Here is a 15,157-nt window from a genome sequence, read left to right as displayed (position 1 = left end):
TTGTAAATGAATTTATTGTGTTCAACAGATAGTTCCAAGTGTTGAGGGCATTTACTTCAAAGATCTTAAACAGACATTGAAGAAGGAACAGTGTGATGTATGTGTTGGTTTGTTGTTAACATTTCTTTGAACATAGTATTGTGTATCTTTGCTTATTATCTGGTGATTTTAAACACATAATATGTATCATGGAAAAACAAAATCTCTTCTGTGATATAGTTGACAAACATGTTTATAAATTGGTGTTCAAAGACAGATATAAGTAAAATTGTTTATCAGTTTGTTGACCAATATCTGAAGAAATGTTCCATCATAAAATGATGGAAATTTTATAAATCTTTTTGACATTATTATTAAAGCCAGTTGTAAGTCGGCAATAACATTTGAGATAAAGCAGCTATTTCTTTAGTTTTGACTTCATAACCATAAAAATCATTTTGAAAATTGTGTATAAATGTTTAAGAATGAAAAATATTATAAACACATACTCTAAGAGGAAGATGAACTTAACACTTGCAGTATACACAAAATAACTATGTATTAAACTTAATGTTGACGGTCTGTTGTCACTTGTGTATTTTTTGGCTTGACAATTTAAAGAATAGGGAAAGCTGTTTTAGTCATCCAGGCATCTGCCTTGCTGTCACACTTTGGTTAAGTTTTTGCATGCAGGTTGTTTTCTTCAAAACCACTGTGTGGAATAGATTAAACATCAATTTTGACATAATTATGGCCATTTTTGAACTTAAAAAATTCTGTTTTATCCAAGCTAAACATGGAGAATAGTGTCACATGTTGCTCTAATGACCGATCGTTTTATTTACATTTCAGACTTACGACCTTTATCAAAATAATACATTTCTAGTAAAGTTTTATTGTTCTAGTAGAAATGATTATTAGTAGAATGACATGATGAAAAAACTTCACTAGATCTAGCATTGTTATATTTTGATACAGGTTGTAATGGTTGTAAGGCCAATATATAAATAGAAAAAAGACATAAAAAAAAACTAGTGACAATATAGTTTGTATTTAACAATTTATAATCCTGACAGATTACATCAGTTATAAATATGGACAGTTATGATATATATTTATTCATTACAGCCAAACATTATGATATCAGCTAATGTTCCTAGTGCCAAGAAGATAATTGTACATGGACCAGATCTTACCAGTATACCTTCACAATTCCCTGTTCATGAGGTAACTTGTAGTTCATGTCTTATTATAGGTAGTAGAAGTCTTAGGTGATACATGTATACAATTTCCATGTAGTCGCCATGTTGTCAAGTACAGGTATAATATTTAGTACCCTTTTTTCTGGCTCTTTGTTCGAATTTGTTTCAATTAGAGAATGTTTCATTCAAAGGTAGACATTAGAAGGGCCTCGTTTCCAGCAAGTGTCCATTATTAGATTACATGAATAATAATATAGTTATAGCCCTTTTATACTTATATCCACAAACACTTGTCATGCAATATTGTATGACACATTTGTTTTGTTTGTCTTTGTTTACCTTATTCAGTGTTTTAATCTGGCTGTATTTTGCCCATACATTTTTTTCAGCATTAACGCTTAGACTTTCTCATGAAAAGTTATCGGGCTTATTTTTTGGGCAGGTGTCACTGTTAATTCATCTCTTTGTTAAATAATGCTATCAATATTTTATGAAAGTTGGTATAATTTTATGATTTTAAACTACAGGATACACAGTTCAATGTAATTCATCAGGACAGTTTAGATTTCTTCAACATACCAGAGGATGAACAGAATTCTTACTTTCTTGTTGATACCAAGTCTAGTAAGTTAAATCATTCAAAGGAGAAAATTGTTTAAAGTTTTAAAAAAAAATCTGTCATACAGTGACTTGAAGAAAACTCATTTTATTGCAAATCTATGATAAAATCCTATCTTATTTTAAGGAATTATAAAATTATTCGAAACATCTTAGACTCAGGTAAAGATTGACTATTGGTTAGTTTCAAAAGACAAGTCACAGTTCTAGGGCAAGGGGCATTATCCTGAAAGAAACATTTTTAGTCATGCCCCTTTTTAACTTGGACTATTTGTAAAAATATGGATATTGCTAGAAAAATTGGAAAACTATCAAATATTTACTCATTCTTTCCATATTTGCTGATAGGTAAGATTTGTAGGACAAGGGACATAACTAAGTGATCAGTACTTTTAGAGTTATGCCCATTTTCATATGCATAATTGCAAGAAATATATATTGCATGAATGTTTTTGTGAAAGTGATATATTTTCTTATTTTTCAGATCAAATCCACAACATGAACTCCTATGTGCGAGACTTTTACTTCTTCCGACGTAACTTTTATCCCCAGCTAAGCCTTGTACACATGGACCCTGAAGAGGCTCAGGAGAATCTACAGAAACAAGCTCTGCTTCTGAAGTTTGGGGAGATAGGGAAAGTCTTGTTTACAGTATCAGTGTTACAGAGTACAAGCTCTCACCAGGTTAGTAATAAGGATTTGGAGTTTGTTAACCTTAAAGTCACGAAGAAGGTGTATATTATTTAATTTGTTAGTACCTAAGAAAATTATCCTATTTAAAGAGATGGTTCATAGAGAGAAATTAAGATTTTGTAAACAAATTTTAAAAAAAGTTGACAAAGGTTGCTTCTATAAAAGGACAGTATAGTAGTGATCCAGTGATTGATGATCATTAGTAATGTCTTAAAAATTTATAATCTACACCATGAATACAATGACTGTTATTTTGAAACATTATTGACTTTGTGCATAGATATTTGAACAAATACTGTTTTATCTCTGTGGAAACAGTGTGTAACATGTACTGGTACATGTATTACTTAAGAATATACTCATTGCTTGAGTTTGAGAGTCATATATGTTAAGATCTTCATCTCTGTTAAAGAGGGAAATTATACTGACCATGAAGGATTCTGAGACAGGTAGTATATGTGTGACAAGTTTATTTACAATAAAAACTAGCCACTTTCAACTGTGATAGTGGTTTTTTCCCACCACATCAGCACATAAGATAATTCTCTATATTAGGCACATAATGTTGTTGGTGTATTTAACTGTGGTGTTGTGACTTTGAACACATGGATTTACTTAGCTGGATTCTGTTTACTACCTATACACTATAGCACACACATCTTTATTTCTCACAATGAATCATTTTCTGGAATGATATACAAAACCTCTGTGATTCCAAATTTATAGTGAAGAGTCGTACCAGCAAATTAAAAAAATTAAAACAGCACTTTAACATTTCACTTTGATTGTCCACTTCCTGCTATGTCCTCTTATTTTATAATTCTACCTTGCTTTGCTTGGAACCTCTTAATTGACAGTTTATGCCAAAAACTGAATTTCAAGTTATGTAAAAAAAAATTGTCCTGCGTATGGAATTATATGTATTGATGAATATTACTGTATTATTAAAATAACTAGGTGATAAATAGAGACAAATTGACCTTAGGAAAATAGACTGCATATGGAAATCCTGGAGTTGCAGGCCAGTCATATGATCTCCAATTAGAAAAACTAAACGTGCAAAAATTGTTTTTATTTGTGAGACCATTTGTCAAAAGAGCTTATGTATTTGTAAATGCAGGTTCGAGTTTCATATATAACATAATTATATCATATATACTCTTTTATTTACAAGTTTAAAAGTTGTACTTACTGCGCATTGAATATATACATGTACAGAATTTGAATAATTGTATTGATAACCTTTTTTTTCTGTGTTGATATAGCTTCAGAACCACATAAGTTTTCTACATGAAGAGTTAAACAAGTTGCCATCATTCCCCAGGAAGGCTCTAGATGCCGAGTTCAGTCTTTATGATGGTAGTCTGGGAAAGGTATCTTTTTATTTATGCATACATTTTCAGCACTAGTATAATATGCCCTTGGAAATTGTTCAGTTAACTAGTACAATATTTTATACTTAAGACTAATGTATATAATCTATACAAAGCAGGGCTCGAATTTAACACTCGCAAACTCGTAAAATGCTAGTTGAAAAATGATTTTGCGAGTTAGATTTATGACTACTCGCAATTTTTTGCGAGTTGGAGAAAAAAAGGAATACGCTCGTCAGGAAAATTTGAAATATAAATGGGGCGTAATATTCGCAGGTAGCCGAGTTATAAACTATGCGCGCACTTGCTGTCTGGTTTACATTTTCTATACCTTAACCTCGCTTAAAAAAGTACCCAAATTTAAACCAGTCCAAATGTCATTTTGTCCATGTAAATCAAGCGTGATCGGAATAAAATGTCTAAACTTAAAATAACAAACTTCTTCCCACTTACTGAAGCAAATGTGTCTTCCGATAACAACACTCTGAGTACAGAAGATGATTCACAGTCTATCAAAAGAAAGACAATCAGACCTTCAGTTAAAACGGTTAAAAAAGGGGAGAAAGAACTGCACGTCAGTCTTACTTACGAACTTGATGACGATGGAAATGTTGCCAAAATATTTTGTGCCGATTTTTGTTCGCATAATCCAGACCAGACATCGGCGGTATGGCGACAATATTGCATTATTGTTTTTACATGTAGATTGACATTTGATAAGAATCCCTGTCCCCTAAATCAAGTTTTTGAGTAGAAAGTTACGTTGCTGATTCGTACCCCGGGCAGTTTGAACTCGTCCAAATAAATTACAATTTTAATTTTGTTATTCTATATATCCAGCAACAACTTTGTCTTCAAGCACATCAAATAATTAAATTTACACGAAAGTTTAAACAATTTTGGAATTAAAAAATCATTGTCGTAAAAAGTGCTAGTTGAATTCAGTTTTGCTAGTTAAAAATTTGTTCACTAGCAAAAAATTGCTAGTGGCCAAAAAAGTTAAATTCGAGCCCTGCAAAGATAAGACTAATGTATATAATCTATACAAAGATAAGACTAATGTATATAATCTATACAAAGATAAGACTAATGTATATAATCTATACAAAGATAAGACTAATGTATATAATCTATACAAAGATAAGACTAATGTATATAATCTATACAAAGATAAGACTAATGTATATAATCTATACAAAGATAAGACTAATGTATATAATCTATACAAAGATAAGACTCATGTATATAATCTATACAAAGATAAGACTCATGTATATAATCTATACAAAGATAAGACTCATGTATATAATCTATACAAAGATAAGACTAATGTATATAATCTATACAAAGATAAGACTCATGTATATAATCTATACAAAGATAAGACTCATGTATATAATCTATACAAAGATAAGACTCATGTATATAATCTATACAAAGATAAGACTCATGTATATAATCTATACAAAGATAAGACAAATAATATACAAAGATAAGACTAATGTATATAATCTATACAAAGATAAGACTCATGTATATAATCTATACAAAGATAAGACTCATGTATATAATCTATACAAAGATAAGACTCATGTATATAATCTATACAAAGATAAGACTCATGTATATAATCTATACAAAGATAAGACTCATGTATATAATCTATACAAAGATAAGACTCATGTATATAATCTATACAAAGATAAGACTCATGTATATAATCTATACAAAGATAAGACTCATGTATATAATCTATACAAAGATAAGACTCATGTATATAATCTATACAAAGATAAGACTCATGTATATAATCTAAACAAAGATAAGACTCATGTATATAATCTATACAAAGATAAGACTCATGTATATAATCTATACAAAGATAAGACTCATGTATATAATCTATACAAAGATAAGACTCATGTATATAATCTATACAAAGATAAGACTCATGTATATAATCTATACAAAGATAAGACTCATGTATATAATCTATACAAAGATAAGACTCATGTATATAATCTATACAAAGATAAGACTAATGTATATAATCTATACAAAGATAAGACTAATGTATATAATCTATACAAAGATAAGACTAATGTATATAATCTATACAAAGATAAGACTAATGTATATAATCTATACAAAGATAAGACTCATGTATATAATCTATACAAAGATAAGACTAATGTATATAATCTATACAAAGATAAGACTCATGTATATAATCTATACAAAGATAAGACTCATGTATATAATCTATACAAAGATAAGACTCATGTATATAATCTATACAAAGATAAGACTAATGTATATAATCTATACAAAGATAAGACTAATGTATATAATCTATACAAAGATAAGACTCATGTATATAATCTATACAAAGATAAGACTAATGTATATAATCTATACAAAGATAAGACTAATGTATATAATCTATACAAAGATAAGACTCATGTATATAATCTATACAAAGATAAGACTAATGTATATAATCTATACAACGATTAATATAGCTTGTACTAAACACTATAAAGTGATGGTTATTATTTGTAGCATCTGACATTGAAATTGAATATTAGCAGAAATAATGATGAACTTTGTTGATCAAAGTTTTAAAGTTGTATTGTGGCCTTTTCATATGATTTACTTATGGCAAACATTTAATTAAAACTGAAATGCTTATTTGCTAATGATAATATGTTTCTGAAAAATATTGTACAATTTTCTTGATGGTTACTTCAACATACTTTATATATTTACACGATCTTTTATAGGTAGTAAATATAATTATAGAATGAAGAGATTGAGATTTCTTACATGTTTATAATTTAAGTTTTTGTTCATTTAAGTTGGAAAAAATATGTCTTTAAATATAAGTGACATTGAAGCATTATTTTGTTTGCAGGAACTGTTTGGATTAGATACTCTTCACAAATTCTCTTGGGTGAAGGTAGGTAACACAGTAAAACATAAAACACAATTATCTGTTTGAAAATTTCCACTTTCTTTGTAATGTAGCTTATAGAGCAGAATGGGAATTGCAAAGGAAATTAATACTACATATAGTAACATCTAAACTGTCATCTGACGTAGTAAAAGCAATCACAAATATTTGTGAAATAGTATTTGCAGAAATACCGGGATGTAGGGCTAGGAATTTTAGAAAGTCTGGCGCATCTGTGTCTGAGTGGTTAATGTCGTTGACTTCAAAATGATTACCCGTCACTAATGTGAGTTCTCTAGATATTTTCATATAAGAAAGCTACCCAGTTAGCTTACAGAGCATTTGCGGTTTTATTCTGGTGCCCATTCGTGCCTGAAATCATGCATGGAAGAGCACCCTAGGTCTTCATTAATCAGTAAAGCTTTTTTGATTGGTAATTCCATGTTTTGTTATTTATTTTTTTGTACAAGGAAACGAGTTTCATAATGCTTTCTTTATGTAAGTATGATGTTATTATACAGTTATGTTTTGACTATAATATTACCAGGGTTGTCATTGTAGTAGGGCATAATGTAAAATGTGCAATAACAGCTCATGCCTTGCATGACTTTATCTGTTAGTTCATGATTTCTTTTTTGTTAATATATCCATGCAAGTGTAGATTGTGTGCAAGAATAAAGAATTCTTCACCAATTTTATATTTCAGTTGATGGATAAAATGTTCTCATTAATGAATAGCACATTCAACTGGTCGCAGGATCTATGTTTGTTCCTGAATGTGATTAATGGATGTATAATATTACATTGTGAAGACTCGGCCCTGCTCAGATACAGTCTAGCCACACTTCTCAACACATGTATACACTTCAAACAAATATTCTCAATGAATGGGTAAATATTTTCATTTTCTTGCATATTTTAATGTAGATTTTTAAAAATGTAAACATTGTGTGATATTTTATCTGTAGTAGGAGAGAAAAGATAATGATGTGAAGGTATATGTTGACCTCTAATTATATGTTGTCATGATAACTATTTGTGGTGTGCACTTGTTGTCGGACAGGTTTCATGTTTAGAACCACATATACATGTTCAGACAATATTGAGTGTTAAGATTATCAATGTGATATTCAGAATGTTATCTCTCCAATTAAAATATAATATTTTATTAGATATGAAAAGCATAATCAGTATTATCATATTTTTTGAAATTTTAGATGGGGGAATATAGTTTCCATTTAGTTATACAGGTACTTCTTAATAATTCCCACAGCTACCTTTATTTATTGACTGGTATCTTAGAAATTTGGTGTATTAGTATCTTCCATGGACATCTACAGTCAGATAGGGATTTATGGTGATTGGCTCAAGGTCACTGAACCTAATAATAGATGTTCCTACTTTCCTAATTGGTAGTGCCATGCTTTAAATTTATCAAGTTAAACTGACAAAAAAAAATCACAATTGATACCAATTTTCTTGTCTATATTTATGTGGCCATTAATGAGAGGTGGTATTTACTCATCACAGATTTGACTGTATTTACATTGCTGATGTTTGATATTTACAGATTCCTGAATGTGGTTCCTACTTTACTGAGGACATATAGTAACCACCAACCAAACCCTGTCATCTGTAAGGCTATACAGTTTGTGTGTAAACAATTCTACATACTACATAGGAAACCATTTATGTTACAGGTATTGTTTATATAAGACTTTGTTCGGAAATGAGACTTACAGTCTGCAACCTTTTCAGTTTTACTGTTTTGGATGTTCTTTAGGAATTTCATTATTCTCTATATTGAAAAAAGTAAACTAAGATTATATTTGTTGACCAAGATCTACCCATGTGCCCATGTGTTTATGGTTGTTTCTTAATAATTTTATTTTTGGATTATATTCATTTGACAAAGATAAGGATTTCATTTATATATCTTCTTTTTAAAAAAAAAAATGAAAAACTTAAGCCTTTTCTTATTTTAACTAAGTTAAATTAGATTTGATACCACATGTTTTCCTGGCAGCATATCTACTTAAATACATACATAGATTTTGAACAAATTTTCATAAAAATTATACATTATAATAGTAATATGATTTGTATATTTAATCAGTGTATGAAAGTTTAACTTTGTTTTGCAGTTGTTTGGCAGTACTGCACCAATATTGGATTTCCAGTCTTCATCAACTGGTTTAAAAGACACAACCAAGGTTTGTTATGTCTTGTTATATTCTTCTGATCTGAATAGGGACTTTATTGAAAGTCAAAAGAACTTTGTAAAGTATAAATGATTCTCAAATTTTGATATTTTATTTAGGCAGAACCAGTGCCATCCTTTTATGTTAAAATGAATGTCAGTGGCTTAATACATTAAGGACTGCATTTCAGGACATTTTTGTGTAGCTTCTACAGAGTAGTGGAATCGGATCACTTCTCCATGGTCTGTCCAACATCTGTCTGTCCATAAGTCACATAACTTTTAGCTGCAATATGCACTTCACTATCATCAGGCCACACATGTGATCACTGATCACTAATGTATGAATATATGGATATGACATAAAATAAGCTGATATTTCAAGAAATCAGAATATTTTCAAATGTATTTCATTCATGCTTTGAGTGGAAGCCTACAACAGATGTGATGTGTAGACTGGTAGTTCTGACTTTTTAATTTTTCAGGTACAACCAGATTGCTTGTTTGATTTACTGTTGTCTCTAGAAAAAGATGTTCCGGACATGCTGTCTATATTGGATATAGTTAATTGGGAGAAACGGTTCAAAGCTTTGGTATGTACATGTATATATCTGTATTGTTGATACTTGACATATCATATTTCTTTAAACTTTACAAGTATTGTCTCAGAACTGTTAAGCCTATTTTATCTATTTGCCATTAAATTTAAAGTGATTTTCTTTTACGTAGTTTTGAATGTTGCCAGATGGTATTAAAATTGTTTGGTTTCAGATCTTGTTGTCTGCAAAAATTCATCTGAACGTATTCTAATTCATTTATGTTAATGGTAATCTGAACAAACTTGCATATGCCCAATGTGAATTTTGATTATCTCATTGTCAAGTTACCAGGTTATTTTACACCTAGTATATTTAAGTTTGATTGTGTAGGAAGCTATTATCTTAATTGGCACCCTTTCCAGTACCAGAACTAAGCACTGAGTGAAAGGTTTTTTGCTTAAGATAACAAAGGCATGGGCCTGATTGATTTTGAACCTGAAATTGTCAGGTTATCATGTATAGTTCTTTATAGAGTTTAGAACCCTTTGTCTAGTTTAACCCTGTTGTTATATTAGTGGCAAAAGGTTGAGCAATTTTGTTTCCAGCATTTTATAGGATAAACATTTTTATTTTTTGTAGGATTTTTGTTATGAGAATGAGCCCGACACTTTCAATTTGATAGATGTTATAGACATGTGTGTAACAGTGGTCGTGTATTCCCCAGACTCCTTCAGGAGTGTACAGATGCTGGTATGTATAACAAAACTTGCTTAATAGTAATGTTTGTAGATATTCAAACATTTTCTTTATAATCTATTAAATATACTGCCAAAAAAAAAAGATTATGTTTGTCAAAAATGATGTACATAATATTATATTGCTAAGGTTAGATTGGATAAATTTTCAAAAATTAGGGTATTTCTAAGTTACATCATGTTACATTGTCAAAAATACCAACATCAATTTTAGGTGAAGAAATATAAATAATGTTGATATATTGCCAATTAAAAGTCAATTATATGTTGAGAAAAGTGCCAAAATAGACTGCACAATGTTAAAGCAATGGCATAGCCATATTTTAAATAAAAAATTATCATACATTTAGTTTATTGAAATATTCTGTTAATAATGAATAAACTTAATTGAATCATTTACTTAATTAATCTTGCACATGAATATTTTCTTAACAATAATCAGTCAATGAATGCAGAAAAAGTATATGCATAGAAGAAAAGTAATGTGGACAGTGTTTTTAAAAAATGCCTGGATATAATTTTATCCTAGATTCCTTAAATAGAGAAAAATATAAAAGAAAAGATCATTTGCACACCTTCACAGTACTCATATATTATCATTGTAAATTACATGATTTATAGACAACTTTGGAGACAGTACTGCCACGATATTTAGAGCATATGAAGAATGAGACAAACAAGAAAGATAACCCACCAGCTGCCAGGGCCGAGATAAACATGATCAGTAATATAGGATCATCAATCAGGGCTCTCATCACGTCATGTGATTTCTTCTCCAGGTAAATATCAAACATAAAAATTTAACTGAAGCTTGTATGGAGAAATAGGAAACAACCATATTATCAGATTGATAACGGAGCTTTATTAAATGTATATCATGAACAAGACTATGGTAAATTTTCCACATATCTGGCAGGGAAAAACTGCCGCCATAAGTAATATATGAACAATATTATGTGATTGTGTTGGGAAGATATGTCAATAAAAATTGGTCCTTATTTACTTGTAGAAGTATGAGTTTACCTCTACGTCAACTTGAAGCAGAGAAATCCAGTACGAAAGACAAAGGTCGAGGTGGGTCCCCTGTAGAGACAAGTGTATTTTATGATGAAAGAGAGGACTCTACATGCGGGTAAGATTTGTTAATGTTTTCAATATTCAACACAACACTAAAATCACAAATTTTAAAATAGATGTGACAGTTATTACCATCTTTGTACCAAGTTATTACCACCCCTTGCTACCAAGTTATTACCACCCTTGCCACCAAGTTATTACCTCACTTGCTATCAAGTTATTACCACCCTTGCTATCAAGTTATTACCACCCTTGCTACCAAGTTATTACCACCCTTGCTACCAAGTTATTACCACCCTTGCTACCAAGATATTACCACCCTTGCTACCAAGTTATTACCACCCTTGCTACCAAGTTATTACCACCCTTGCTACCAAGTTATTACCACCCTTGCTACCAAGTTATTACCACCCTTTGCTACCAAGATATTACCACCCTTGCTACACAGTTATTACCACCTTGCTACCAAGTTATTACCACCCTTGCTACCAAGTTATTACCACCCTTGCTACCAAGTTATTACCACCCTTGCTACCAAGTTATTACCACCCCTTGCTACCAAGTTATTACCACCTTGCTACCAAGTTATTACCACCCTTGCTACCAAGTTATTACCACCCTTGCTACCAAGTTATTACCTCACTTGCTACCAAGTTATTACCACCCTTGCTACCAAGATATTACCACCCTTGCTACCAAGATATTACCACCCTTGCTTCCAAGTTATTACCACCCTTGCTACCAAGATATTACCACCTTGCTACCAAGTTATTACCAACCTTTGCTACCAAGTTATTACCACCCTTGCTACAAGTTATTACCACCCTTGCTACCAAGTTATTACCACCCCTTGCTACCAAGTTATTACCAACCCTTGCTACCAAGATATTACCACCCTTGCTACCAAGATATTACCACCCTTGCTACCAAGTTATTACCACCCTTGCTACCAGTAAAGAGGCAAACTGGCTTGAACTTTATTATACTCTAATCAGACACTTTTCATTTTTTTTTTTTTTTTCGCAGCCTACTTTTAGCATCTTAATAGTGTAATACCTAAAATTTAACAATGAATTCCTTACATTTACATTAGAGCAAAATATGAAAAACAGAATGGTACTTGAAAGCCAGTCTATAAGCATATGTGTGCATCTCATGAAAAGTGTTGACCAAACACTTTTAAAAATCATGTTATGACTTTTTGCTGCTCAAATCTTATTGAAAAATGAGCATAACATAATTTTTGTTATATTCATATTTCATTTTCTGATAATTTTGCATATGTATTGATGTGAATAAATCATATATTGAGCAATTTTCTTTAAGTACACACTGCAAAATTTATCATAGTGTAAACAGTGTTATTGTTTCTGTCTTTGTGTTCATATAGATCACAGTCAATTTATTGTCCCCCGCCTTTTCGAAGAAAAAAGGGGGATATAGTAATAGGCTCCGTCTGTCTGTCCATCCGTCCGAGCAAACATTTTGGGTTTAGGGGCTATGTAACAGTAAAGAGAACAAAAGAGAACAATAGGTTCATTCCGTGATCAAAGGGTTTATGGGCTAGTAGCCCTTAAGAAAACAAAGAAAATAGCCCCTAAACCCAAAATGTTGGAACCTCCATCCGTCCGTGTGTCACACTTTCGTGTCCGGTCCATAACTTTTTTCATTTATCAAAGGAATCTGAAATAACTTGGCACAAATGTTTGTTATAATAAGACGATGTGTCATGGGCATCAACCAGACCCCTACCTCCAGGGTCAAGGTCGCACTTGCTCATTCAAGGTCAACATTGTCTATTTGATGGTATATGTCGTGTCCGGTCCATAACTTTCTTATCTTTGAAGGGATTTTGTAAATACTTGCCACAATTGTTCACAATAATGAGATGATGTGTCATGCACAACAACCTGTCACCTACCTCCAAGGACAAGGTCACACTTGGAGGTCAAAGATTAACATAGTCTATTACGGGGTATATTTTGTGTCCGGTCCATAACTTTTTCATTTATCAAAGGAATCTGAAATTACTTGGCACAAATGTTTGTTATAATAAGACGATGTGTCATGCGCAACAACCAGACCCCTACCTCCAGGGTCAAGGTCGCACTTGCTCATTCAAGGTCAACATTGTCTATTTGATGGTATATCGTGTCCGGTCCATAACTTTCTTATCTTTGAAGGGATTTTGTAAATACTTGCCACAATTGTTCACAATAATGAGACGATGTGTCATGAGCAACAACCGGTCACCTACCTCCAAGGTCAAGGTCACACTTGAAGGTCAAAGATTAACATAGTCTTTTACAGGGTATTTTTTGTGTCCAGTCCCTAACTTTTTCATAGATCAAAGGATTTTGTAAATACTTGCCACAAATAGTCTATATAATAAGACAATGTGTCTTCCGCAACACCTGCATCCCTACCTCCAAGTTCAAGGTCACACTTAGGGGTCAAAAGTTAACATAGTCTGTTTTAGGGTATAATTTGTGTCTGATCTAGAACTTCTTCAGGATTTTGAAATAACTAGGCACAAATAGTCACAATAATAAGATGATATGTCATGCATAACACATGTGTCCCTACCTCCAAGGTCAAGGTCACACATAGAGGTCAAAGATTTACATAGTCTGTTATAGGGTATATTTTGTGTCCAGTCCATAACCTGGGATTTTAAAAATACTTTGCACAAATAATCACAATAATAAGATGATATGTCAGGTGCAAAACATGGGTCCCTACCTCCAAGGTCACACTTAAAAGTCAAAGATTGACATAGTCTGTTATCTAAAGGGTATATTTTGTGTCTAATCTATAACTTCTACATAGTTAAAGGGATTTTGAAAATACTTGGCACAAATTGTAATATTAATAAGACGATATGTCATGCACAACACCTGCACCCCTACCTCCAAGGTCAAGGTCACACTTAGAGGTCAAAGGTTAACATGATAGAATTTTAAATTCCATGTTTCATTTTACTAGTATTTCTTTAATAAATTTATTGTTGCATTTGCAGATCTAGCATTGATCATAATTTTGGACTGAAAGTCCTGAAATCCATACCTCAATCTTTTGAAATAGCACTATTTTATGCTTCATATGAAACTTCCCCGAGGTGGGGGACGTTGGTAACTCTGTTACAAATTCTTGTTAAACTTAAATTTATGTTTCAGATTATAGTTTTCAATGAATATTTCTAGATTTAAGTATTTATTTTTCTGAGAATATTTTTAGAGGTGATAATTGATGATATAATCTTGTTGTATACAAAATTTTATTGTTGGAAAGAGTATTTCTGTATGATAATTATTGAACCAGGCATATGGAGGAAGGCAGAAGTAGAAAAGGGACACACTACGACCAGGACGACGAGGATCTTCAGATGAGAAACGATTTCCGTAAACCTCGAGACAGTCTACTCAATGTAATAGCAGAGTTCTATTCTACCTGTCAGCCAAGACTGCGGGAGCTGAGGAAAATACTGGCAGATCCTTCTTTCAGACCACCAGAACTGCTGGATCATAAGTCTCATAATGTTAGTATAACTAAATCAAACAATATTTTTATTATCTGGTCAAAATGAAACAAGATACATGTATTTATTATCTTTTAGTTCTCTTTTGTTATGTTTACACGTTTCTTGTGTCCTCTCTTATTTTTTTATACTTTTTACCTGTTTGATTTTGATACTTGTTTATGCTTAAGTTTCTTTTTGGTTTTTATGATATATTTAAAGTGGATTAGTCTACAATGGTGTCATTTTCC

General features: G+C 31.5%; 1 protein-coding gene across 1 annotated transcript in view; it reads left to right on the top strand.

Annotated features, from left to right (window-relative positions):
- The window catches only part of LOC132750984 (protein unc-80-like), a 76,146-nt gene that overhangs the window by 41,422 nt on the left and 19,567 nt on the right, over positions 1-15,157 (top strand). The window contains 14 exon segments of the mRNA XM_060741074.1: positions 29-97; positions 1,108-1,206; positions 1,709-1,805; positions 2,284-2,483; positions 3,758-3,865; positions 6,780-6,824; positions 7,525-7,709; positions 8,389-8,518; positions 8,963-9,031; positions 9,504-9,611; positions 10,197-10,307; positions 10,934-11,091; positions 11,322-11,444; positions 14,711-14,927. Of these exon segments, the coding sequence (XP_060597057.1) occupies positions 29-97; positions 1,108-1,206; positions 1,709-1,805; positions 2,284-2,483; positions 3,758-3,865; positions 6,780-6,824; positions 7,525-7,709; positions 8,389-8,518; positions 8,963-9,031; positions 9,504-9,611; positions 10,197-10,307; positions 10,934-11,091; positions 11,322-11,444; positions 14,711-14,927 (1,719 nt within the window).

This window comes from Ruditapes philippinarum, unplaced genomic scaffold, assembly GCF_026571515.1.
Source record: "Ruditapes philippinarum isolate M1 unplaced genomic scaffold, ASM2657151v2 ctg997_1_1_1_1, whole genome shotgun sequence".
NCBI classification, from domain to species: Eukaryota; Metazoa; Mollusca; class Bivalvia; order Venerida; family Veneridae; genus Ruditapes; species Ruditapes philippinarum.
Note: the sequence above shows the minus strand (reverse complement) of the source record. Positions and strands in the feature narration are given on the sequence as shown.